At 47.6% G+C, this 26810-nt stretch overlaps 2 protein-coding genes across 18 annotated transcripts in view; both read right to left on the bottom strand.

The window, feature by feature from the left end:
• Positions 1-929: 929 nt before the first annotated feature.
• LOC115494059 (leucine-rich repeat-containing protein 14-like) lies at positions 930-16483 on the bottom strand (the record flags this gene model as incomplete). The annotated part of the gene is made up of 3 exons (XM_072925095.1): positions 930-5684; positions 10693-11325; positions 15936-16483. Coding segments are annotated over 3 exons (1755 nt in total), but the record flags the coding sequence as incomplete, so codon positions are not given.
• A 5404-nt stretch (positions 16484-21887) lies between these two features.
• ARHGAP39 (Rho GTPase activating protein 39) overlaps positions 21888-26810 on the bottom strand; it is a 113707-nt gene continuing 108784 nt past the window's right edge. For 3 of the 17 annotated variants that reach the window (XM_041714112.2, XM_041714111.2, XM_041714113.2), the window contains one exon: positions 21888-26653. In XM_041714112.2, the coding sequence (XP_041570046.2) occupies positions 26459-26653 (195 nt within the window). In that variant the 3' untranslated portion in view covers positions 21888-26458. The remainder of the gene's footprint in view (positions 26654-26810) is intronic. The other 14 variants (XR_012054315.1, XR_012054317.1, XR_012054319.1 and 11 more) reach the window with 14 other exon arrangements.

The following is a 26810-nucleotide window of genomic DNA, read 5'->3' as shown; positions in this document are numbered from 1 at the left end:
CAGAAAATTGGAAAATTGGGGGGAAATTATGAAATGGGGGCTAAAATTGGGAAATGAAGGAGGAAAATTGGAAAATGAGGCAGAAAATTTGAAAATTGGGGGGGAAATTGGGAATTTGGGGAGGAAATTGGGAAAAAAGATGGAAAATTGGGGGAAAATTGGGAAAAAGTGGGAAAATGAGGGGGGAAATTGGGAATGAGGGGAAAATTTGGAAAAATGGGGGGTAAAATTGGGAAATGAGGGGGAAAATCTCAAAACAGTTGGAAAATGGGGCGAAATTGGGAAAAAAAGATGGAAAATGAGGGGGAAATTGGGAAATTAGGCAGAAAATTGGAAAATTTGGGGGGAAATTATGAAATTAGGGGGAAAATGGGGGAAAATTGGAAAATGAGAGGGAAAAATCTCAAAAAATTGGGAAAATAAGGGGGGAAATTGGGAAAAAAGATGGGAAATTGGGGAAAATGATGAAAAATGAGGGGGAAATGTCAAAAAATTGGAAAAATGAGGGAAAAATTGGAATTGAGGGGAAAAAAATATGGAAAATGAGGGGGAAAATCTAAAAAAAAGTGGGAAAATGGGGGGGGATTGAAAAATGAGGGGGAAAATTGGAAAATGGGGGGCGGGAATTGGAAAATTAGGCAGAAAATTGGAAAATTAGGAAGAAAATTGGAAAATTAGGAGGAAATTTGACAAATGAGGGGGAAATTGGGAAATGAGGAGGAAAATGAGGTGGAAAAATATCAAAATTAGGTGGGAAAACACCAAAATTAGGTGGGAAAATACCAAAATTAGGTGGAAAACTACCAAAATTAGGCAGAAAAATACCAAAATTAAGTGGAAAAATTCCAAAATTAGGTGGAAAATAATTGGAATGAGGGGAAAAATAACGGGATCGGGGGAATTCCCGGCCGGACACGACAAATTCGGGATTTGGGGTGGGATGAGTTTATTTCCAATGGAATCAGAGCAGGATAAAAAAAAAACCCAAATCCAACTTTTCCCTCCCCCAAATTCCCTCGTTCCCGGTTTTTCCAGGGGAGTTTTCCATGGATTTCTCCATCCCACCGCGAGTTTTCCGTGGATTTCTCATTTTTGGGAGTTTTCCATGGATTTCTCCATCCCACTTTGATTTTTCCATGGATTTCTCGATCTCACGTTGAGTTTTCCATGGATTTCTCATTTATGGGAAAGATTTTTCCGTGGATTTCTTATTTTTGGGAGTTTTCCATGGATTTCTCAGCGATGGGAAAGAGTTTTCCATGGATTTCTCATTTTGGGGAAAGAGTTTTCCATGGATTTCTCATTTTTGGGCATTTTCCATGGATTTCTCCATCTATCGTTGAGTTTTCCATGGATTTTTTGGTGATGGGAAAGAGTTTTCCATGGATTTCTCATTTATGGGAAGAGTTTTCCATGGATTTCTCATTTTTGGGCATTTTCCATGAATTCCTCCATCCCACCATGATTTTTCCATGGATTTCTCATTTTTGGGAAAGAGTTTTCCATGGATTTCTCATTTTTGGGAGTTTTCCATGGATTTCTCCATCCCACCATGATTTCTCCATGGATTTATCAGCGATGGGAAAGAGTTTTCCATGGATTTCTCATTATGGGAAAAAATTTTTCCATGGGTTTCTCATTTTTGGGAGTTTTCCATGGATTTCTCATTTATGGGAAAGAGTTTTCCATGGATTTCTCATTTATGGGAAGAGTTTTCCATGGATTTCTCATATTTGGGAGTTTTCCATGGATTTCTCCATCTCACCGTGATTTTTCCATGGATTTCTCATTTTTGGGAGTTTTCCATGGATTTCTCGGCAATGGGAAAGAGTTTTCCATGGATTTCTCATTTTTGGGCATTTTCCATGGATTTCTCCATCCCACCGTGAGTTTTCCATGGATTTCTCCATCCCACCATGATTTTTCCATGGATTTCTCATTATGGGAAAGATTTTTCCATGGATTTCTCCATCCCACCATGAGTTTTCCATGGATTTCTCATTATGGGAAAGAGTTTTCCATGGATTTCTCATTTTTGGGAAAGAGTTTTCCATGGATTTCTCCATCCCACCATGATTTTTCCATGGATTTCTCATTTTTGGGAGTTTTCCATGGATTTCTCATTTTTGGGCATTTTCCATGGATTTCTCATTTATGGGAAAGAGTTTTCCATGGATTTCTCATTTTTGGGAAAGAGTTTTCCATGGATTTCTCCATCCCACTTTGAGTTTTCCATGGATTTCTCATTTTTTGGGAGTTTTCCATGGATTTCTCATTTTTTGGGCATTTTCCATGGATTTCTCTATCCCACCATGAGTTTTCCATGGATTTATCATTATGGGAAAGATTTTTCCGTGGATTTCTCATTTTTGGGAGTTTTCCGTGGATTTCTCCATCCCACCACGAGTTTTCCGTGGATTTCTCATTTTTGGGAGTTTTCCATGGATTTCTCCATCCCACCGTGAGTTTTCCATGGATTTCTCATTTTTGGGAGTTTTCCATGGATTTCTTATTTATGGGAAAGAGTTTTCCATGGGTTTCTCATTTTTGGGAGTTTTCCATGGATTTTTCGTTTTTGGGAGTTTTCCATGGATTTCTCAGCGATGGGAAAGAGTTTTCCATGGATTTCTCCATCCCACCGCGAGTTTTCCATGGATTTCTCATTTATGGGAAAGATTTTTCCATGGATTTCTCATTTTTGGGAGTTTTCCATGGATTTCTCATTTTTGGGAAAGAGTTTTCCATGGATTTCTCCATCCCACTGCGAGTTTTCCATGGATTTCTCATTTTTGGGAAAGAGTTTTCCGTGGATTTCTCCATCCCACCACGAATTTTCCACGGATTTCTCATTTTTGGGAGTTTTCCATGGATTTCTCATTTTTGGGAAAGAGTTTTCCATGGATTTCTCCATCCCACCGCGAGTTTTCCATGGATTTCTCATTTTTGGGAGTTTTCCATTGATTTCTCAGCGATGGGAAAGAGTTTTCCATGGATTTCTTATTTATGGGAACGAGTTTTCCATGGATTTCTCATTTATGGGAAAGATTTTTCCATGGATTTCTCCATCCCACCGCGAGTTTTCCATGGATTTCTCATTTTTGGGAATTTTCCATGGATTTCTCGGTGATGGGAAAGAGTTTTCCATGGATTTCTCATTTATGGGAAAGATTTTTCCATGGATTTCTCATTTTGGGGCATTTTCCATGGATTTCTCCATCCCACCGTGAGTTTTCCATGGATTTCTCATTTTTGGGAGTTTTCCGTGGATTTCTCGGCGATGGGAAAGAGTTTTCCATGGATTTCTCCATCCCACTGTGATTTTTCCGTGGATTTCTCATTTTTGGGAGTTTTCCATGGATTTCTCATTTATGGGAAAGAGTTTTCCATGGATTTCTCCATCCCACCGCGAGTTTTCCATGGATTTCTCATTTATGGGAAAGATTTTTCCATGGATTTCTCATTTTTGGGCATTTTCCATGGATTTCTCCATCCCACTTTGAGTTTTCCATGGATTTCTCATTTATGGGAAAGAGTTTTCCATGGATTTCTCATTTTTGGGAGTTTTCCATGGATTTCTCATTTATTGAAAAGATTTTTCCATGGATTTCTCTGTGAATCCATCCCACAGGAAGTTTTCCATGGATTTCTCATTTTTGGGAGTTTTCCATGGATTTCTCTGCGATGGGAAAGAGTTTTCCATGGATTTCTCCATCCCACTTTGAGTTTTCCACGGATTTCTCCATCTCACGTTGAGTTTTCCATGGATTTCTCATTTTTGGGAGTTTTCCATGGATTTCTCATTTATGGGAAAGATTTTTCCGTGGATTTCTCATTTTTGGGAGTTTTCCATGGATTTCTCATTTATGGGAAAGATTTTTCCATGGATTTCTCATTTTTGGGAGTTTTCCATGGATTTATCATTTATGGGAAGAGTTTTCCATGGATTTCTCGTTTTTGGGAGTTTTCCATGGATTTCTCAATTCCACCGCGAGTTTTCCATGGATTTCTCGGCGATGGGAAAGAGTTTTCCATGAATTTCTCATTTATGTGAAGGATTTTTCCGCGGATTTCTCCGAGACGTCGTTCCCGTGGAAGACGCTTCCGCGCGGATTTTTCCGACGGGGTCGATCCTTTGGGAATTTCCTGCTCCGTGGGATTCCTGCCAGGAACCTGCTCCTTTTTCCATGGATCCACAGCTCCTTGCCAAGGAATTTTGGGAATTTCCAGTCCAGCAGCTCGGAATCGTCTCCGGAGTCGTTCCCGAATTTGGCCACGAAAAGGCAATTCTGATGGGAAAATAACGGGATGGGACGGAGAAAAAAATGAAATGGGAGGAAAAATAACGGGATGAGGTGGAAAAATAAAAAAAAAAGGAAAAATAACGAAATGGGAGGAAAAATAACAAAATGGGAGGAAAAATAACGAAATGGGAGGAAAAGCACCGAAATGGAAGGAAAAATAATGGGATGAGGCGGAAGAAAAATGAAATGGAAAAAAAAAGAACAAAATGGGAGGAAAAATAACGAAATGGGAGGAAAAAGAACAAAATGGAAGGAAAAAGAACAAAATGGGAGGAAAAAAAATGAAATGGAAGGAAAAATAATGGGATGAGGTGGAAAAAGAATGAAATGGAAAAAAAAGAACAAAATGGGAGGAAAAATAATTAAATGGGAGGAAAAATAACAAAATGGAAGGAAAAAAAATGGGATGCGGTGGAGAAAGAATGAAATGGAAGGAAAAATAATGGGATGAAGTGGAAAAAAAATGAAATGAAAAAAAAAGAACAAAATGGGAGGAAAAAGAACGAAATGGGAGGAAAAATAACGAAATGGGAGGAAAAATAACAAAATGGAAGAAAAAAATAATGGGATGATGGAGAAAATATTGGGATGAGGGAAAAACTATTGGGATGGGGAAGGAAAATATCAAAACGTGGCAGAAAAGCTACGAAATTGGGAAAAACTTGGGATGGGGAGGGGAAAAATATGGAAAAATACAGAAAAACGGTGGAAAAGCACCGAAATAAAGGGAAAATAAAACGACTGGAACGCGGCAAGGAATGCCCGGATTTCGGCGCCGGCGTTTTCGGCGGCTCCGAGCTTTTCCCGGCTCACAAGGAGAAGTAGTCCATGGTTCCGTGGCCGTAGGGGTTGTAAGTCCACACCAGGTCGGTTCTGCCGGAATCGGCCAACATTTGGTGGATCTCGGCGGTGGACGCCGCCAAACGTTCGCCGTCCATGGGTTCCTCGTAAATCCGCCGGGATCCCGGCACGCGGCGCGGCGGTTCCGGTTTGTAACAATCGGCCGGGAAGGGATAAACGACCAATCGGAGATCCGGCAGCTCCACGGTTTGGCGCAGCAGATCCTTGAGCGCGGCGGTGGACAGGGAGTTGCCGTAGAGGCCCAGGAAGCGCAGGCGGCGGCAGCGGCGCAGCGTCGGCAGCAGCGCGGCCAGTTGGGCGTCGGCCATGCGGCATTCCATGAGATCCAGGTGCAGCAGCGAGGCCGAGGTCTCCTCCAGGAGCAGCCGCAGCGGCTCCAGCAGCCCCTGGGAGAAGTCGTGGCCGCTCAGGTCCAAGCGTTTGAGGGACGCGGCGTGGGAGCTCTGGGAGAGGAAGGCGAGGTCAGCGGGGAGCAGCGAGCAGAAGGACAATTCCAAACTTTCCAACGGCGCCCGGAGGTCGCTGGAGGGAGGGAAAAGGGAGAGGTGAGGCCACGGGAAGGTTGGGATCGGCCGGGGAAAGGCGGGAGAGGTTTGGGAGTCGTGGGATGGTGGGATGGTGGAGTTACAAAATGGCGGCTGGGGTTGGGAAAGTCTTCAAGACCATCAAGGTCAAGGTTTGAGACTCATGGAATGATGGGATGATGGAATTGTGGGATGGCTGAGGTTGGGAAAGAGCTCCAAGAACATCGCGTTCAAATCCTTAAAATCTTGGAATTTTGGAGTTATGGGTTCATGGAGTTACAAAATGGCGGCTGGAGTTGGGAAGGTCTCCATGAACATCAAGGTCAAGGATTGAAAATCATGGGATGATGGGATCATGGAATTGTGGAATCCAACATTGCAATCATGGAATGGCTGAGGTAGGGAAACATCTCCAAGAACATCGAGTTCGACCTCTGAAAATCCTGGGATTTTGGAATGATGGGTTCATGGAGTTGCAAAATGGCGGCTGGAGTTGGGAAAGGTCTTCAAGACCATCAAGGTCAAGGTTTGAGAATCATGGAATGATGGGATCATGGAATTGTGGAATGGATGAGGTTGGGAAAGAGCTCCAAGAACATCGAGTTCGACCTCTGAAAATCCTGGGATTTTGGAATGATGGGGTCATGAGTTATAAAATGGCTGCTGGGGTTGGGAAGGTCTTCAAGACCATCAAGGTCAAGGTTTGAGACTCATGGAATGATGGGATCATGGAATTGTGAAATTTTGGAATCCAACATTGCAATCATGGAATGGCTGAGGTTGGGAATCATCTCCAAGAACATCGAGTTTGACCTCTGAAAATCCTGGGATTTTGGAAGGATGGGATCATGCAGTTACAAAATGGCAGCTGAGGTTGGGAAAGGTCTTCAAGACCATCAAGGTCAAGGTTTGAGACTCATGGAATGATGGGATGATGGAATTGTGGGATGGTTGAAGTTGGGGAAGAGCTCCAAGAACATCGAGTTCAACCTCTGAAAATCCTGGGATTTTGGAATGATGGGATCATGGAGTTACAAAATGGCGGCTGGAGTTGGGAAGGTCTCCACCAACATCAAGGTCAAGGTTTGAGACTCATGGAATGATGGAGCCATGGAATTGTGGAATGGATGAGGTTGGGAAAGAGCTCCAAGAGGATCAAGTTTGATCTCTGAAAATCCTGGGATTTTGGAGTTATGGGTTCATGGAGTTACAAAATGGCGGCTGGAGTTGGGAAGGTCTTCAAGAACATCAAGGTCAAGGTTTGAGACTCATGGAATGATGGAGCCATGGGATTGTGGGATGGATGAGGTTGGGAAGGAACTGGAAGAACATCGAGTTCAAATCCTTAAAATCCTGGGGTTTTGGAATGAGGGGGTCATGGAGTTATGGAATTACTCAGGTTAAGAAAGAGCTGCAAGAACATCGAGTTCGACCTCTGAAAATTCTGTGATTTTGGAGTTACGCGGTCACGGAATTATGGAATGGCTGGGGTTGGAAAGGTCTCCAAGAACATCAAGGTCAAGGTTTGAGACTCATGGAATGATGGGATCATGGAATTGTGGAATGGCTGAGTTTGGGAAAGAGCGTCAAGAAAGAACTTCACGTGTGACCTCTGAAAATCCTGGGATTTTGGGATGATGGGGTCATGGAGTTACAAAATGGCTGCTGAGGCTGGGAAAGGTCTTCAAGACCATCAAGGTCAAGATTTGAGAATCATGGAATGATGGGATCATGAAATTGTGGGATGGATGAGGTTGGGAAAGAACTGGAAGAACGTCGAGTTCAAATCCTTAAAATCCTGGGGTTTTGGAATGAGGGGGTCATGGAGTTATGGAATTACTCAGGTTGGGAAAGAGCTCCAAGAACATTGAGTTCGACCTCTGAAAATCCTGGGATTTTGGAGTTACATGGTCATGGAATTATGGAATGAGTCAGGTTGGAAAGGTCTCCAAGATCATCAAATTCAAGGTTTGAAACTCATGGAATGATGGGATGATGGAGCCATGGAATTGTTGGATGGCTGAAGTTGGGGAAGAGCTCCAAGGACATCGAGTTCGACCTCTGAAAATCCTGAGATTTTGGGATGATGGGATCATGCAGTTACAAAATGGCGGCTGGGGTTGGGAAAGTCTTCAAGAACATCAAGGTCAAGGTTTGAGACTCATGGAATGATGGGATGATGGATCACGGAGCCCTGGCACCGTGGAATGGCGGATCCCAGAGCTCCGGAGCCATGGAGAGACTCTTTGGGAGAGGAAGGCGAGGTCGGCGGGGAGCAGCGAGCAGAAGGACAATTCCAAACTTTCCAACGGCGCCCGGAGGTCGCTGGCGGGAGGGAAAAGAGAGAGGATAATCAGAGCCTGGAATCATGGGATTGTGGGATGGATGAGGTTGGGAAAGAACTGGAAGAACATCGACTTCAAATCCTTAAAATCCTGGAGTTTTGGAATGATGGGATCATGCAGTTACAAAATGGCAGCTGGGGTTGGGAAGGTCTCCAAGAAAATCAAGTTCAAGGTTAGAAAATCATGGAATAATGGAATGATGGAGCCATGGAATTGTTGGATGGCTGAAGTTGGGGAAGAGCTCCAAGAACATCGAGTTTGACCTCTGAAAATCCTGGAGTTTTGGAGTTATGGGTTCATGGAGTTACAAAATGGCGGCTGAGGTTGGGAAAGGTCTTCAAGAACATCAAGATTAAGGTTTGAAAATCATGGAATGATGGAGCCATGGGATTGTGGGATGGCTGAGGTTGGGAAGGAACTGGAAGAACATCGCGTTCAAATCCTTAAAATCCTGGAGTTTTGGATTGAGGGGGTCATGGAGTTATGGAATTACTCAGGTTGGGAAAGAGCTCCAAGAACATCGAGTTTGACCTCTGAAAATCCTGGGATTTTGGAGTTACGCGGTCATGGAATTATGGAATGAGTCAGGTTGGGAAAGGTCTCCAAGATCATCAAGGTCAAGGTTTGAGAATCATGGAATGATGGGATCATGGAATTGTGGGATGGCTGAAGTTGGCGAACATCTCCAAGAACACCGAGTTCAACCTCTGAAAATCCTGGGATTTTGGAGTGATGGGATCATGGAATTACAAAATGGCTGCTGGGGTTGGGAAAGGTCTCCAAGACCATCAAGGTCAAGGTTTGACACTTATGGAATGATGGGATCATGGAATTGTGGATTCCAATATTGAAAGTCATGGAATGATGGAATCCTGGAGCCATGGAATGGTGGAATGGCTGAGGTTGGGAAAAATCTCCAAGAACATCGAGTTCGACCTCTGAAAATCCTGGGATTTTGGGATGACGGGATCATGGAATTATGGAATGAGTCAGGTTGGAAAGGTCTCCAAGATCATCAAGTTCAAGGTTTGAGAATCATGGAATGATGGGATGATGGAATTGTGGAATAGCTGAGGTTGGCAAAGAGCTCCAAGAACATCGAGTTCGACCTCTGAAGATCCTGGGATTTTGGAATTCTGGGATGACTCAGGTTGGGAAAGGTCTCCAAGCCCATCAGGTTTGGCATTTGGGGCTCATGGAGTTATGGAATGAGGGATCCATGAGATTACGGAGTCGTGGAGTTACGTGGTCATGGAATCATGGAATTACGGGATGGGTGAGGTTGGGAAAGATCTCCAAGAAGGTCAAGTTGTACCTTTGAGAATCGGGGAATTTTGGGGTCACGGAGCCGGGGAATTGTGGAATTGTGGAGTTATGGAATTGTGGAATCTCGGGATATTGGGATTCTGGGATCAGGGAGTGATGAAATTACGGGATCATGGAGTTACGAGGTCATGGAGCCACTGAAGGTGGAAAAGACTCCAAGATCATCAAGCCCAACCTTTGGGAATGTTGAAATTAAGGAATTACGGGAACTGGAATTTATGGGATGATGGGATCGTGGGAATGTTGGGATAACGAAATCCTGGAATTCTGGGATCGCTGAGGTTGGAAACACCTCCAGGATGGTCAAGTTCATCCTTGGAGAATCTTGGAATGGCAGAATTCTGGGATCACGGAATTGTGGGATCATGGAATCACCGAGTCACGAACTGCCGGGATAACGGAATCACGGGAACACCGGGATAAGGAAATCCTGGAGTCATGGGATCACTCGGCTTGGGAAAGACATCCAAGACCATTGAGCCAAACCTTTGAGACCCCTGGAATTATGGGATGGTGGAATTATGGGATGGTGGAATTATGGGACGGTGGAATTATGGGATGGTGGAATTATGGGATCGTGGAATCGTTGAGTCATAAATGATCGGGATAACAGAATGTTGGGATCATGGGAATATTGGGATAAGAACATTTTGGAATTGTGGGGTCACTTAGAATGGAGAAGACTTCCAAGATTGTCAAATCCAGCCTTAGAGAATGCTGGGATCTTGGATTATGGGATCATGGAATCGTTGAGTCATAAATGATCGGGATAACAGAATGTTGGGATCATGGGAATATTGGGATAAGAACATTTTGGAATTATGGGGTCACTTAGAATGGAGAAGACTTCCAAGATCATCAAGTCCAGCCTTGGAGAATCCTGGGATCTTGGAATTGGTGATCATGGAATTCTGGGACAATGGAACCACCGAGTCACGAACTGCCGGGATAACGGAATCACGGGAACACCGGGATAAGGAAATCCTGGAGTCATGGGATCGCTCGGCTTGGGAAAGACATCCAAGACCATTGAGCCAAACCTTTGAGACCCCTGAAATTATGGGATGGTGGAAGTATGGGATGGTGGAATTATGGGATGGTGGAATTATGGGATCATGGAATTATGGGATGATGGAATCATCGAGTCAAATTATTGGGATAACGGAATGTTGGGATAAGAACATCTTGGAATGATGGGGTCACCTAGAATGGAGAAGACTTCCAAGATCATCAAGTCCAGTCTTGGAGAATCCTGGGATCTTGGAATTTGTGATCATGGAATTCTGGGATGATGGAATCATCGAGTCATAAATTATTGGGATAACGGGAACTCACCAGAGGATCTGGCGCAGGTTCCCGGAGAGCCGGGAGGATCCCAGGTTGAGCTCGCGGAGGCTGGGCAGCATTCCCAACTGCCCGGCCAGGCACCGGATCCCGATGGCCGATTCCGGCGTCGGGCGCCGCACGTCCACGTTGCTGTACTGCAGCTTGAGGCTGCGCAGCTGCGGGAAGCGCGAGAGATGCGGCAGGATCACCGACAGCCCGGTCAATCCCAAATTCCGGAAGCGCAGATCCACCCTCCGCACGCAGGAGGGATCCAGCGTTTCCAGCAGGCTGACGATTCCGGCCAAGGAGAGTTTCTCCGCTTGGAACTCGCGGCACTTGAGGCGCAGCGGGCCGGCGGCGCCGCTCTGGAGGGCGTCGCGCAGGATCCCGTAGGACGTCCCGTTGACGAAGAGGTCGGCGTGGACGTCAACGCCCGGCGGTTGCGGCGCGGCGGCGGTGCCGGAACGGCCTTTGTGCCGCTTGGATCCGCGGCGTTGGAATTCCCGTTGGTGCTTGGACACCTCCACGCAAGCCTTGGCCAAAGCCACCGTGCCGGACCAGGGCGCGTTCATCCCGTCCGGAGTGCGGCCCGAGGGATCATCCGGGACTCCCGTCACGTCCAGCACGCGGAGGCGGCAGGAGCTGGGAAAATGGGGAGAAAGCGTCGGAAATGAGAAGAAATGGTCAAAAACGGGGAAAAAAAGGGGAAAAAATGGGAAGAAAGTATCAAAAGAAGGAAGGAGTCATCAAAAACTGGAGTGAACAATCACAGAACTGAAGGAACCGTCAAAAATGGGAAAGAACCATCAAAAACGGGAAGGAACCATCAAAAACGGGAAGAAACCCTCAAAGATAAGAGGAAATCATCAAAAATGAGGTGAAACCATCAAGAAATGGAAGGAACAATCAAGAACGGGATGAAAGCTTCAAAAACCAGAAGAAAATGATCAAAAATGGGAAGGAACCATCAAAAAACAGGAAGGAACCATCAAAATAGGGAAGGAATCATTAAAAAGAGGAGGAAATGATGAAAAATGGGAAGAAACCATCAAAACCAGAAGAAAACCATAAAAAGCGAGAAGAAACCATCAAAAACTGGAAGGAACCTTCAAAATCAGGAAGGAACCATCAAAGACAGGAGGAAACCATCGGAAATGAGAAGGAACTGTCAAAAAGAGGAGGAAACCACAAAAAATGAGAGGAAAGTATCAAAAAGGAGAAGGAACCATCAGCAACAGAAGGAAACCATCAAAAATGGGAAGAAACCATCAAAACTGGGAAGGAACCATCAAAAACAGGAAGAAAAACAATAAAAAAGGGGAAGAAACCATCAAAAATGGGAAGGAACCATCAAAAATGGGAAGAAGCCATCAAGGACAGGAGGAAACCATCGGAAACGAGAAGGAACCATCAAAGAAAGGAGAAAACCATGAAAAATGAGAAGCAACCATCAAAAACATGAAGGAACCATCAAAACTAAGAAGGTACCATCAAAAATGGGAGGAAACCATGAAAGATGGGGAGAAACCATCAAAGATGGGAGGAAACCATCAAAAATGGGAAGAAACCATCACAAACTGGAAGGAACCATCAAAAATTGGAAGAAACCATCAAAGACGGGAGGAAACCATCAAAACCAAGAAGAACCCATCCAAGCCAAGAAGTTCCCCCCAAAACCTCGTCCGTGCCGGAACCCACCTGGAGCGGCGTCCGGGCTCCTCCAGCTGCCGGCGCAGCTGCGCCACCACGGCCAGGATGACGGCCTGGAGGCAGAGCTTGCAGGGGTGGTCCCGCAGCAGCCCCAACCATCAAAACCAGAAGGAAAAACCATCAAAAATGGGAGGAAACCATCAAAACCAAGAGGAAACCACCCAGAATGAGAAGGAACCATCAAAGATGGGAAGGAACCATCAAAACCAAGAAGGAACCATAAAAAATTGGAAGAAACCATCAAAATGGGAAGGAACCATGAAAAATGGCATTGATGAAACCATCAAAAATGGGAGGAAACCATCGAAAATGGGAAGGAACCATCAAAAAAGGGAAGGAACCATCAACAACAGAAGGAAACCATCGGAAATGAGAAGGAACCATCAAAAATGGGAAGGAAACCATCGAAAATGAGAAGGAACCATCAAAAATGGGAAGGAACCATCGGAAATGGGAAGAAACCATCAAAACTAAGTAGAAACAATCAAAAATGGGAAGAAACCATCCAAACCAAGAAGGAACTATACGAAACTGAGAAGATACCACCAATAACGAGAAGGAACCATCAAAAATGGGAAGGACCATCAAAAATGGGAGGAAACCATCAAAGACAAGAGGAAACCATCGGAAACAAGAAGAAACCATCAAAAATGGCAAGAAACCACCAAGAATGGGAAGAAACCATAAAAAATGGGAAGGAACCATCAGAAATGGGAGGAAACCATGAAAAATGGGAAGTAGCCATCAAAAATGGGAGGAAACCATCGGAGATGAGAGGAAACCATCAAAAATGGGAAGGAACCATGAAAAATGGGAAGGAACCATCAAAAATTGGAGGAAACCATGAAAGACAGGAGGAAACCATCAGAAACGAGAAGGAACCACCAAAACTGAGAAGACACCACCAAAAACGGGAAGGAACTTTCAAAAATGGGAAGGAACCATCAAAGATGGACGAAAACCATCGTAAACGAGAAGAAACCATCAAAAGTTGGAAGAAAGCATCAAAGCGAAGAAGGAACCACCAAAAATGGCAAGAAACCACCAAGATTGAGAAGGAACCATGAAAAATGGGAAGAAACCATCAAAAATGGGAAGGAACCATCAAAAACGGGAGGAAGCCATCGGAAACCGGAAGGAACCATCAAAAATGGGAAGAAACCATGAAAATGGGAAGGAACCATGAAAACGGCATCGATGAAACTATCAAAAATGGCAAGGAACCATCAAAACCAAGAAGAAACCATCAAAAATTAGAAGAAACCATGAAAAATGGGAAGAAAGCACCAAAAATGGGAACCCACCTGGAGCGGCGTCCGGGCTCCTCCAGCTGCCGGCGCAGCTGCGCCACCACGGCCAGGATGACGGCCTGGAGGCAGAGCTTGCAGGGGTGGTCCCGCAGCAGCCCCAACCATCAAAACCAGAAGGAAAAACCATCAAAAATGGGAGGAAACCATCAAAACCAAGAGGAAACCACCAAGAATGAGAAGGAACCATCAAAGATGGGAAGAAACCATCAAAACTAAGAGGGAGCCATCAAAAATTGGAAGAAACCATCAAAATGGGAAGGAACCATGAAAAATGGCATTGATGAAACCATCAAAAATGAGAAGGAACCATCGAAAATGAGAAGGACCCATCAAAAATGGGAGGAAAACATCAAAGACCAGAGGAAACCATCGGAAACAAGAAGGAACCATCAAAAATGGGAAGGAACCATCAGAAACGGGAAGAAACCATCAAAACTAAGTAGAAACAATCAAAAATGGGAAGAAACCATCAAAACCAAGAAGGAACCCTCCGAAACTGAGAAGACACCACCAAAAACGAGAAGGAACCATCAAAAATGGGAAGGAACCATCAAAAATGGGAGGAAACCATCGGAAACGAGATGAAACCATCAAAAATGAGAAGAAACCATTAAACTGGGAATGAGCCATGAAAAATGGCATTGATGAAACCATCAAAAATGGGAAGGAACCATCAAAGACAGGAGGAAACCATCAGAAACGAGAAGAAACCATGAAAGCCAAGAAGGAACCACCCAGAATGAGAAGGAACCACCAAAAATGGGAAGAAACCATCAAAACAAAGAGGGAACCAGCAAAAATGGGAAGAAACCATGAAAAACATGAAGGAACCATCAAAAATGAGAAGGAACCATCAAAGACAAGAGGAAACCATCGGAAACGAGAAGGACCATCAAAAGTTGGAAGAAAGCATCAAAGCCAAGAAGGAACAACCAAAAATGGGAGGAAACCATCAAAACCAAGAAGGAACCACCAAAACTGAGAAGAAGAAACCCTGGAGATCACCGAACAAGTCGGAAGAACGCCGACAACTGTGCCGGAACCCACCTGGAGCGGCGTCCGGGCTCCTCCAGCTGCCGGCGCAGCTGCGCCACCACGGCCAGGATGACGGCCTGGAGGCAGAGCTTGCAGGGGTGGTCCCGCAGCAGCCCCAACCATCAAAACCAAGAGGAAACCACCAAGAATGGGAAGGAACCATCAAAGATGGGAAGGAACCATCCAAACCAAGAAGGAGCCATCAAAAATTGGAAGAAACCATCAAAATGGGAAGGAACCATGAAAATGGCATTGATGAAACCATCAAAAATGGGAGGAAACCATCAAAGACAGGAGGAAACCATTGGAAACGAGAAGGAACCATCAAAGCCAAGAAGGAACCACCCAGAATGAGAAGGAACCATCAAAAATGAAAAGAAACCTTCAAAAATGGGAAGGCACCATCAGAAATGGGAGGAAACCATGAAAAATGGGAAGGAACCATCAAAGACGGGAGGAAACCATCGGAAACGAGAAAGAACCATCAAAAATGGGAAGGAATCATCGGAAATGGGAAGAAACCAACAAAACTAAGAAGAAACAATCAAAAATGGGAAGAAACCATCAAAACCATGAAGGAGCCATCCGAAACTGAGGTAACATCACCAAAAACGAGAAGGAACCATCAAAAATGGGAAGAAACCATCAAAAATGGGAAGGAACCATCAAAGACAGGAGGAAACCATCGGAAACGAGAAGGAACCATCAAAAATGGGAAGGAACCATTGGAAACGGGAAGAAACCATCAAAACTAAGTAGAAACAATCAAAAATGGGAAGAAACCATCCAAACCAAGAAGGAACTATACGAAACTGAGAAGATACCACCAATAACGAGAAGGAACCATCAAAAATGGGAAGAAACCATCAAAAATGGGAAGGAACCATCAGAGACAGGAGGAAACTATGAAAAATGGGAAGGAACCATCAAAAATGGGAGGAAACCATCGAAAACGAGAAGGAACCATCAAAAATGGGAAGGAACCATGAAAATGGCATCTATGAAACCATCAAAAATGGGAAGGAACCATCAAAACCAAGAAGAAACCATTAAAAATTGGAAGAAGCCACCAAAAATGGGAAGAACTCAACAAAACCAAGAAGTAACCATCAAAACCTGGAGGAACCCATCAAAACCAAGAAGAACCCATCCAAGCCAAGAAGTTCCCCCCAAAACCTCGCCCGTGCCGGAACCCACCTGGAGCGGCGTCCGGGCTCCTCCAGCTGCCGGCGCAGCTGCGCCACCACGGCCAGGATGACGGCCTGGAGGCAGAGCTTGCAGGGGTGGTCCCGCAGCAGCTCCTGCCGGCCCAGCAGGCGCTGCAGGTGCAGCACCGGGAAGGGCCACGCGCTCACCAGCTCCCGCAGCACCAACGGCCGCCCGTCCAAGAAGGCGGCTTGGAAGAGGACGGGGTAGAGGTGGGCGGGCGGCGCCGGTAACGCCGGCAGAGGGTGACGGGCGACGATGCGGCGGGCGCAGAGGAAGAGGAGGGAGTCGGAATATCCCGGCGGGAATTGGCGCTTGGGGACGCACGGTGGGATTTGGGTGGAGCGGCCGCGCGCCGGGGCCATGGCGGCGTCGGCGGGAGTCGGGAATTTCGGTGGTTTTTCGGCGATTCCGGCGAGTTTTCGGGAATTTTGGCGATTTTTCGGTGATTTTTCGGTGGTGGCGTTGAGGGGAGCTGGAAGAGAAACGGGGAGATGAGAGGTGAACCCCAAAATCTCTCCAAAAACCCCAAAATCAGTTCAGGGAAACCAAAACCAGCCCAAAAACCCCAAAATCAGTTCAGGGATCCCCAAACCAGTCCAAAAACCCCAAAATCAGTTCAGGGATCCCCAAACCAGTCCAAAAACCCCAAAATCAGTTCAGAGAAACCAAAATCTGCCCAAAAACCCCATAAGAACTTTGGGCAATCCTAAACCAGCCCAAAAACCCCAAAATCAGTTCAGGGAAACCAAAATCTGTCCAAAAACCCCAAAATCAGTTCAGGGAAACCAAAACCAGCCCGGGAACCCCATAAGAACTTTGGGAACCCCTAAACCAGTCCCAAAACCCCAAAATCAGTTCAGGGAAACCAAAACCAGCCCAGGAACCCCATAAGAACTTTGGGCACCCCCAAACCAGCCCAAAAACCCCAAAATCAGTTCAGGGAAACCAAAATCACTCCAAAAACCCCAAAAGCGGTCAAGGGAACCTAAAACCTGTCTAAAAACCCCAAAACCAGCCCCAGGATCCCAAACCAGTACAAAAATCCCAAAACCAGTTCAGGGATCCCCAAACCAGTCCAAAAACCCCAAAAACACTTCAGGGAACCCAAACCAGTACAAAAAACCCAAAATCAGTTCAGGGAAACCAAAACCAGCCCTGGAACCCCATAAGCAGTTTGTGCAACCCCAAAATCTGTCCAAAAACCCCAAAACCAGTTCAGGGATCCCCAAACCAGCCCAAAAACCCCAAAACCAGTTCAGGGATCCCCAAACCAGTCCAAAAACCCCAAAATCAGTTCAGGGAAACCAAAACCAGCCCGGGAACCCCATAAGAACTTTGGGCAACCCTAAACCAGCCCAAAAACCCCAAAATCAGTGCAGGGAAACCAAAATCACTCCAAAAACCCCAAAAGCGGTCAAGGGAACCTAAAACCTGTCCAGGAACCCCAAAACCAGCCCCAGGACCCCAAACCAGTACAAAAAACCCAAAACCAGTTCAGGGATCCCCAAACCAGTCCAAAAACCCCAAAATCAGTTCAGGGAACCCAAACCAGTCCAAAAACCCCAAAAATCGGTTCATGGAAACCAAAACCAGCCCGGGAATCCCATAAGAAGTTTGGGCAACCTTAAACCAGCCCAAAAACCCCAAAATCAGTTCAGGGAAACCAAAACCAGTCCAAAAATCCCAAAACCAGTTCAGGGAACCCAAACCAGTCCAAAAATCCCAAAACCAGTTCAGGGATTCCCAAACCAGTCCAAAAACCCCAAAATCAGTTCAGGGAACCCAAAATTCAGTCCAGAAATCCCAAAAACACTTCAGGGATCCCCAAACCAGTCCAAAAACCCCAAAATCAGTGCAGAGAAACCAAAATCACTCCAAAAACCCCAAAAGCGGTCAAGGGAACCTAAAACCTGTCCAGGAACCCCAAAACCAGCCCCAGGACTCCAAACCAGTCCAAAAATCCCAAAATCAGTTCAGGGATCCCCAAACAAGTCCAAAAACCCCAAAATCAGTTCAGGGAAACCAAAACCAGCCCAGGAACCCCATAAGAAGTTTGAGCAACCCTAAACCAGTCCAAAAACCCCAAAATCAGTTCAGGGGAACCAAAATCTGTCCAGAAACCCCAAAACCAGTTCAGGGATCCCCAAACCAGTCCAAAAATCCCAAAACCAGTTCAGGGATCCCCAAACCAGTCCAAAAATCCCAAAATCAGTTCAGAGAAACCAAAATCACTCCAAAAACCCCAAAAGCGGTCAAGGGAACCTAAAACCTGTCCAGGAACCCCAAAACCAGCCCCAGGATCCCAAACAAGTACAAAAACCCCAAAACCAGTTCAGGGATCCCCAAACCAGTCCAAAAACCCCAAAATCAGTTCAGGGATCCCCAAACCAGCCCAAAAACCCCAAAATCAGTTCAGGGAAACCAAAACCAGCCCTGGAACCCTATAAGCAGTTTGGGCAACCCCAAAATCTGTCCAAAAACCCCAAAATCAGTTCAGGGATCCCCAAACCAGTCCAAAAACCCCAAAATCAGTTCAGGGAAACCAAAATCTGTCCAAAAACCCCAAAATCAGTTCAGGGATTCCCAAACCAGTCCAAAAACCCCAAAATCAGTTCAGGGAAACCAAAACCAGCCCAAGAACCCCAAAATCAGTTCAGGGAAACCAAAACCAGCCCAGGAACCCCATAAGAACTTTGGGCAATCCTAAACCAGCCCAAAAACCCCAAAATCAGTTCAGGGAAACCAAAACAGTCCAAAAATCCCAAAACCAGTTCAGGGGTCCCCTAAACCAGTCCAGGGATCCCCTAAACCAGTCCAGGGACCCCAAATCTGTGCCAGGAACCCCAAATCCACTCCAGAGTCCCCAAATCCAGTTCAGGGACCCCAAAACCAGTCCAGGAACCCCAAATCCACTCCAGCGTCCCCTAAACCAGTCCAGAGACCCCAAAACCAGTCCAGAGACCCCAAATCCACTCCAGAGACCCCAAATCCAGTCCAGAGACCCCAAAACCAGTCCAGGGACCCCAAATTCAGTCCAGGGTCCCCAAATCCACTCCAGCGACCCCAAATCCAGTCCACGGACCCCAAATCCAGTCCAGGGACCCCAAAACAAATCCAGGGACCCCAAAACCAGTCCAGGGACCCCAAAACCAGTCCAGGGACCCCAAATCCACTCCAGAGACCCCAAAACCAGTCCAGGGACCCACAAACCTGTTCAGGGACCCCAAATCCAGTCCAGGGACCCCAAATCCAGTCCAGGGACCCCAAATCCAGTCCAGGGACCCCAAACCTGTGCCAGGGACCCCAAATCCAGTCCAGGGACCCCAAATCCACTCCAGGGACCCCCAAACCAGTTCAGAGACCCCCAAAACCAGTTCAGAGACCCCAAACCAGTCCAGGGACCCCAAATCCAGTCTAGAGACCCCAAATCCACTCCAGCATCCCCTAAACCAGTCCAGGGATCCCCTAAACCAGTCCAAGGACCCCAAACCAGTCCAAGGACCCCAAATCCAGTCCAGAGACCCCAAATCCACTCCAGAGCCCCCAAATCCAGTCCAAGGACCCCAAATCCACTCCAAAGTCCCCAAATCCAGTCTAAGGACCCCAAATCCACTCCAGGAACCCCCAAACCACCCCAAGGACGCCCCAACTTCCCCCAAACCCCCCCCGGGACCCCCAAACCTTTCACGGAACTCCCCAAAATCCCCCCTAAACCCATCCCAGCGTCCCCCGCCCCCAAAACCCCCTCAGGGACGTCCCTAAACCGACCCCAAGAACCCCAAAACTCAAATCCCCCCACAGGGACCCCCAAAATTCCCCTCAGGACCCTCAAATCCCCCTCAGGACCCCTCAAATCCCGCCCGTTCCTCCCTCAGGCTCCGTCCCATCCTCCCCAAACCCCCCGGGACCCCTCCGGAACCCCCAAAACCCCCTCAAGCAGCGCCCCCGGATCCCCTAAAACCCTCAGGGGTCCCCCCAAATCCCGGGACCCCTCCCCGGGACCCCCCGAACCCCCAAAATCGCCGCGGGGCTCCCCCCAACATGGCGCCCCCCACTCACCTCCCTCCTGAGGCCCCCGCCCGCCCCTGTCCGTACGGCGGCGCGCCTCAGCCAATCAGCGTGCGGGAAGCGCTCCGTGGGCGGGGCCTCGGTGCGTGATTGGTTCTGACAGGTGTCAGTCAAAGCGCATCGCGGCCGGTGATTGGTTGAGGGGTGTGGGCGGGGTTTTGGCGGGGAGGTGATGGTCATTGGTGGGTTTTGCTGTCGATCAGGGATTCCTGCGTTTCTATTGGTTGGTGCGAGGATGGAGCGGGAGGTTCGCGTTTGAGGGGAGTTTGTGTGGATTGGCGATCCCAAATCCCAAATTCCGATCCCAAATCCCAAATACCGATCCCAAATCCCGATCCCAAATCCCAAAACCCAAATCCCAAATTCCGATCCCAAATCCCAAATCCCGAACCCCGATCCCAAATCCCAAATTCCGATCCCAAATCCTAAATCCCGATCCCAAATCCAAATTCCCAAATCCCAAATCCCAAATTCCGATCCCAAATCCCAAATCACGAATCCTAAACCCCAAACCCCAAATCACAAATCCCAAATTCCAAATTCCAAATCCCAAATCCCAAATCCCAAATCCCGATCCCAAATTCTAAATTCCAATCCCAAATCCCAAATTCCGATCCCAAATCCCAAATACCAAATCCCAAATCCCAAATCCCAAACCCCAAATCCCCCAAATCCCAAATCCCGATCCCAAACCCCATATCCCAAATTCCAAACCCTAAATCTCAAATCCAAATTCCCAAATCCCAAAAATTCCCATTTCCCATCCCAAAAATTCCCAAAAAATCTCAAAAATTCTCAGATCCCATCCCAACATTTCTTCCTCCCATCCTAAAAATTCCCGTCCCAAAAATTCCCAAAACCTCCCAAAAATTCCCCAAAATTCCCATCCCAAAAATTCCCAGAAATTCCCAAAAGTTCCCACCTCCCATCCCAAATTTTCTCCTCCCATCCCAAAAATTCCCCAAAATTCCCCAAACCTCCCCAAAATTTCCATCCCAAAAATTCCCCAAAATTCCCCAAAATTCCCATTTCCCATCCCAAAAATTCCCAGAAATTCCCAAAAATACCCAAAAATTCCCGTATCCCATCCCAAAAATCTCCTCCTCTGATCCCAAAAATTCCCAACAATTCCCACTCCCAAATATTCCAAAAATTCCCCAAAATACCCCAAAATTCCCAAAAATTCCCTCTTCCCATCCCAAAAATTCCCCCCAAAATTCCCATCCTAAAAATTTCAAAAAATTCCCAAAAATTCCCAAAAATTCCCTGCTGCCATCCCAAAAATTCCCAAAAATTCCCCAAAACCTCCCCAAAAAATCCCCAAAATTCCCATTTCCCATCCCAAAAATTCCCAAAATTCCCCAAATTCCCAAAATTCCCCAAAATTCCCATCCCATAAATTTGGGCTCCTGGGATTTTCCGTCGGGTTTTTATTCACACGGGTCGGGGCGGCCGCAGCCCAAAAAAATCCAAAATTCCATTTTGGGGGGAAACAGCCCAAAAATCGGGAAAATTCCCGAAAATTCCCGGGAAAAATCCCGTTCCTTTATATTTTCATTTTTATTCTTTTAATTTTTATTTATTTTCTTTTTTTATTTTTATTTTTTTAATTTTTAATTTTTATTTTTTAATTTATTTTTATTAATTTTTATTTTTTAATTTTATTTTTTATTTTTATTTTTTATTTTTATTTTTTATTTTTATTTGTATTTGTATTTTATTTTTAATTTTTATTTTTATTTGCATTTTTATTTTATTTTTATTTTTATTTTTGTTTTTATTTTCATTTTCATTTTATTTTTATTTTTATTTCTATTTTCATTTCATTTTATTTTCATTTTTATTTTATTTTTATTTCCATTTCCATTTCCATTTTTATTTTATTTTCATTTCCATTTTTATTATTTATTTCCATTTTATTTCCATTTCCATTTTTATTTTTATTTCCATTTCCTTTCAACAACAATAAATAAAACCCGCGAGGTTTTTAACAAAAACCAAAAATTAAACTTAAACCCCCCAAAAAAATAAAATTAACCCCAAAAAACCAATTAAAAACAGAGGAAAGAGGGCGGCAATTAATTAATCCATTAATTAATTAAGGGCTAATTAACAATTAATGAGGGGGTTTCCCCGGCAGTGAGCGGCGCTATGAGGGGGGCGGGGCCAACGTGGCCACGCCCACCCCGAGTTGGGGCCACGCCCCCAAGTTGGCCACGCCCACACGCAAATTGGCCACGCCCACCTCAAGTTGGCCACGCCCACTCGGATTTGGCCACGCCCACCGAAGTTGGGGCTCCACCCCCAATTTGGCCACGCCCACCTTGGGGACGCCATTTTGGGGACCCCAAATTTTGGGGACCCCCACCCTAATTTTGGGGACCCCAAATTTTGGGGACGATCCCCACCTTGGTGACCCCATTTTGGGGATCCCCACCCAAATTTTGGCCACGCCCACTCCGATTTGGCCACGCCCACCCCAATTTGGGGACCCCAATTTTGGGGAGTTTTGGGGTCACCGAGGTGGGACCTGGAGGAGATTTGGGGTCACCGAGGTGGGACCTGGAGATCCAGGAGGAGATGATGGACCCCAAAATGGACCCAGGAGGACCAGGAGAAGATGATGGACCCCAAAATGGACCCAGGAGGACCAGGAGAAGATGATGGACCCCAAGACAGGTCCTGTAGGACCAGGAGGAGATGGTGGACCCCATGAGGGACCTCATGGAGAACCAGGAGGAGATGGTGGACACCAAGATGGACCCAGGAGGACCAGGAGGAGATGGTGGACCCCAAAATGGCTCCAGGAGTTGATGGTGGACCCCAAGATGGACCCAGGAGTTGATGGTGGACCCCAGGAGAACCAGGAGAAGATGGTGGACGCCAAGATGGACCTCATGGAGATCCAGGAGAAGATGGTGGACCTCATGATGGACCCAGAAGAACCAGGAGGAGATGGTGGACCCCAAAATGGACCCAGAACTTCATGGTGGACCCCATGATGGACCTCATGGACATCCAGGAGGAGATGGTGGACACCAAAATGGCTCCAGAACTTCATGGTGCACACCAAGATGGACCCCATGGAGAACCAGGAGTTGATGGTGGACCCCATGATGGACCAAGGAGGACCAGGAGAAGATGGTGGACCCCATGATGGACCCAGGAGTTGATGGTGGACCCCATGATGGACCCCAGGAAGACCAGGAGGAGATGATGGACCCCAAAATGGACCTCATGGAGATCCAGGAGGAGATGGTGGACCCCAAAATGGCTCCAGAACTTGATGGTGGACCCCAAAATGGACCCAGAAGAACCAGGAGGAGATGATGGACACCAAGATGGACCGAGGAGGAGATGGTGGACCCCAAAATATCCCTGGGACTTCATGGTGGACACCAAGATGGACCCAGGAGGACCAGGAGAAGATGGTGGACCCCAAAATATCTCTGGAACTTCATGGTGGACCTCAAGATGGACCCAGGAGTTGATGGTGGACACCATGATGGACCCCATGGAGATCCAGGAGGAGATGGTGGACCCCATGATGGACCTCATGGAGATCCAGGAGGAGATGATGGACCCCAAAATATCTCTGGGACTTCATGGTGGACCTCAAGATGGACCCAGGAGTTGATGGTGGACACCAAGATGGACCTCATGGAGATCCAGGAGGAGATGATGGACCCCAAAATATCTCTGGGACTTCATGGTGGACACCAAGATGGACCCAGGAGAACCAGGAGGAGATGGTGGACCCCAAAATGGACCACGAGGAGATGGTGGACCCCATGATGGACCTCATGGAGATCCAGGAGGAGATGATGGACCCCATGATGGACCCAGGAGTTGATGGTGGACCCCATGATGGACCTCATGGAGATCCATGAGGATGGACAATCAGCCACCACCCCCCCCACCTGGGCCACCACTCCATGGGGACCTCCATGGCGACCTCCAGGTCCCTTTTCTGGTGACAATGGTCACTGTGGTCCTCTGGTGTCCACCTGAACTTCTCCAACCTCCCCAAGTCCATGGAGGCCCCACCAGAGCCGAGATGTTCCTCGTGGTGTCCCCAGCGAGGAACCCGACAGAAGGTCGGGATGGACCTCAGGGACTTCTCCTCGGCCAGGTGGGAAGGGACGGAGACAATCCAGGTCTTGATGGAGATGGAGACCACCACGTGGTGGAGAACCTCATGGACCATCTGGTTCCTGGTGGAGATGGAGCTCACCACTGTGTGGTGAAGATGGAGGCCACCACGCGGTGGAGAACCTCATGGACCTCCTGGTTCTGGGTGGAGATGGAGCCCACCACGTGTGCTGGAGATGGAGCTCCCGACATGGTGCAGATGGAGATCCCAAAATGGTGAAGAACCTCATGGACCTCCTGGTTCTTCATGGAGATGGAGATCTCAACATGGTGGGGATGGAGCCCACCACGTGGTGGAGAACCTCATGGACCTCCTGGTTTGGTTCTTGGTGGAGATGGAGCTCACATGGACCTCCTGGTTCTTGTGAAGATGAAGCCCACCACGAGTGGTGGAGATGGAGCCCACCACATGGTGAGGAACCTCATGGACCTCCTGGTTTGGTTCTTGGTGGAGATGGATCCCACCACGTGGTGAAGAACCTCATGGACCTCCTGGTTCCTGGTGGAGATAGAGCCGACCACATGTGGTGGAGATGGAGATCACATGGACCTCCTGGTTCCTGGTGGACATGGAGCTCCTGACATGGTGAAGAACCTCATGGACCTCCTGGTTCTTGTGGACATGGAGCTCACCACATGGAGAAGAACCTCATGGACCTCCTGGTTCTTGGTGGAGATGGAGCTCACCACGTGTGGTGGAGAACCTCATGGACCTCCTTGTTCCTGGTGGAGATGGAGCTCACATGGACCTCCTGGTTCTTGTGAAGATGGAGCCCACCACGTGTGGTGGAGAACATCATGGACCTCCTGGTTCTTGGTGGAGATGGAGCCCACCACGTGTGGTGGAGATGGAGCCCACCACACGGTGGAGAACCTCATGCACCTCCTGGTTCCTGGTGGAGATGGAGATCTCAACATGGTGGAGATGGAGCCCACCACGTGGTGAGGAACCTCATGGACCTCCTGGTTCTTGGTGGAGATGGAGCTCCTGACATGGTGGAGAACCTCATGGACCTCCTGGTTCCTGGTGGGGATGGAGCTCACATGGACCTCCTGGTTCTTGGTGGAGATGGAGCCCACCACGCGATGGAGAACCTCATGGACCTCCTGGTTCTTGTGAAGATGGATCCCACCACGTGGTGAAGAACCTCATGGACCTCCTGGTTCCTGGTGGGGATGGAGCTCCTGACATGGTGAAGAACCTCATGGACCTCCTGGTTCTTGTGAAGATGGAGCTCCTGACATGGTGGACAATCTCATGGACCTCCTGGTTCCTGGTGGAGATGGAGCTCACATGGACCTCCTGGTTCCTGGTGGAGATGGAGCCCACCACGTGGTGGAGAACCTCATGGACCTCCTGATTCCTTGTGGAGATGAAGATCTCAACATGGTGGAGATGGATCCCACCACATGGTGAAGAACCTCATGGACCTCCTGGTTCTTGGTGGAGATGGAGCTCCTGACATGGTGGAGAACCTGATGGACCTTCTGGTTCCTGGTGGAGATGGAGACCACCACGTGTGGTGGAGATAGACCCCACAACGTGTGGTGGAGATGGAGCCCACCACATGGTGAAGAACCTCATGGACCTCCTGGTTCTTGGTGGAGATGGAGCTCAGATGGACCTCCTGGTTCATGGTTGAGATGGAGCCCACCATGTGTGGTGGAGATGGATCCCACCACGAGGTGGAGAAACTCATGGACCTCCTGGTTCTTGGTGGACATGGAGCTCCTGACATGGTGGAGAACCTCATGGACCTGGTTCTCTGTGGAGATGGACCTCATCATATGGTGGAGAAGAACCTCATGGACCTCCTGGTTCTTGGTGGAGATGGAGCTCACATGGACCTCCTGGTTCCTGGTGGAGATGGAGAACCTCATGGACCTCCTGGTTCTTGGTGGAGATGGAGCTCACATGGACCTCCTGGTTCTTGGTGGAGATGGAGCCCACCACGTGTGGTGGAGATGGAGCCCACCACGTGGTGGAGAACCTCACGGACCTCCTGGTAGTTCCTGGTGGAGATGGAGCTCAGATGGACCTCCTGGTTCATGGTCGAGATGGAGCTCACCATGTGTGGTGGAGATGGAGCTCACCACGTGGTGGAGAACCTCACGGACCTCCTGGTTCCTTGTGGAGATGGAGATCTCAACATGGTGGAGATGGATCCCACCACGCGGTGAAGAACCTCATGGACCTCCTGGTGGTTCCTGCTGGATCTCGGTGCCACCATCTGTGGACTGTGGCTCTAGGAGAGGACATGTGGCCGGTGGCCGGTGGCCGGTGGGGAGCGCTATAGGACCCCCTCCATGAAGCTGGTGTCCAGGTGCTGGATGAGGACCCGGATGAAGGACATCTCCTTGCGCGTGTTCTCGAAGATGACCCGCGGGTCGTCCGACTGGCAGCGGAGACAGTTGGGCGCCATCACCATGGCCAAGTTGTTGACGTCCATCTTGGTCACCGCCACGTTGGCCGGTTGGACGAAGACCTGGTGGGAGGAGAAAAAAAGGTCAAGGGGGTGGTGGGACTCCATGATGACGTTGAGGAACCCACAGAGAACCCACCAGGAGCACCAACTCATGGGGTGGGAGGAGGAAAATGGAGGTCAAGGGGGTGGTGGGACTCCATGATGACGTTGAGGAACC

This window comes from Taeniopygia guttata, chromosome 2, assembly GCF_048771995.1.
Source record: "Taeniopygia guttata chromosome 2, bTaeGut7.mat, whole genome shotgun sequence".
Lineage (NCBI taxonomy): Eukaryota > Metazoa > Chordata > Aves > Passeriformes > Estrildidae > Taeniopygia > Taeniopygia guttata.
Note: the sequence above shows the minus strand (reverse complement) of the source record. Positions and strands in the feature narration are given on the sequence as shown.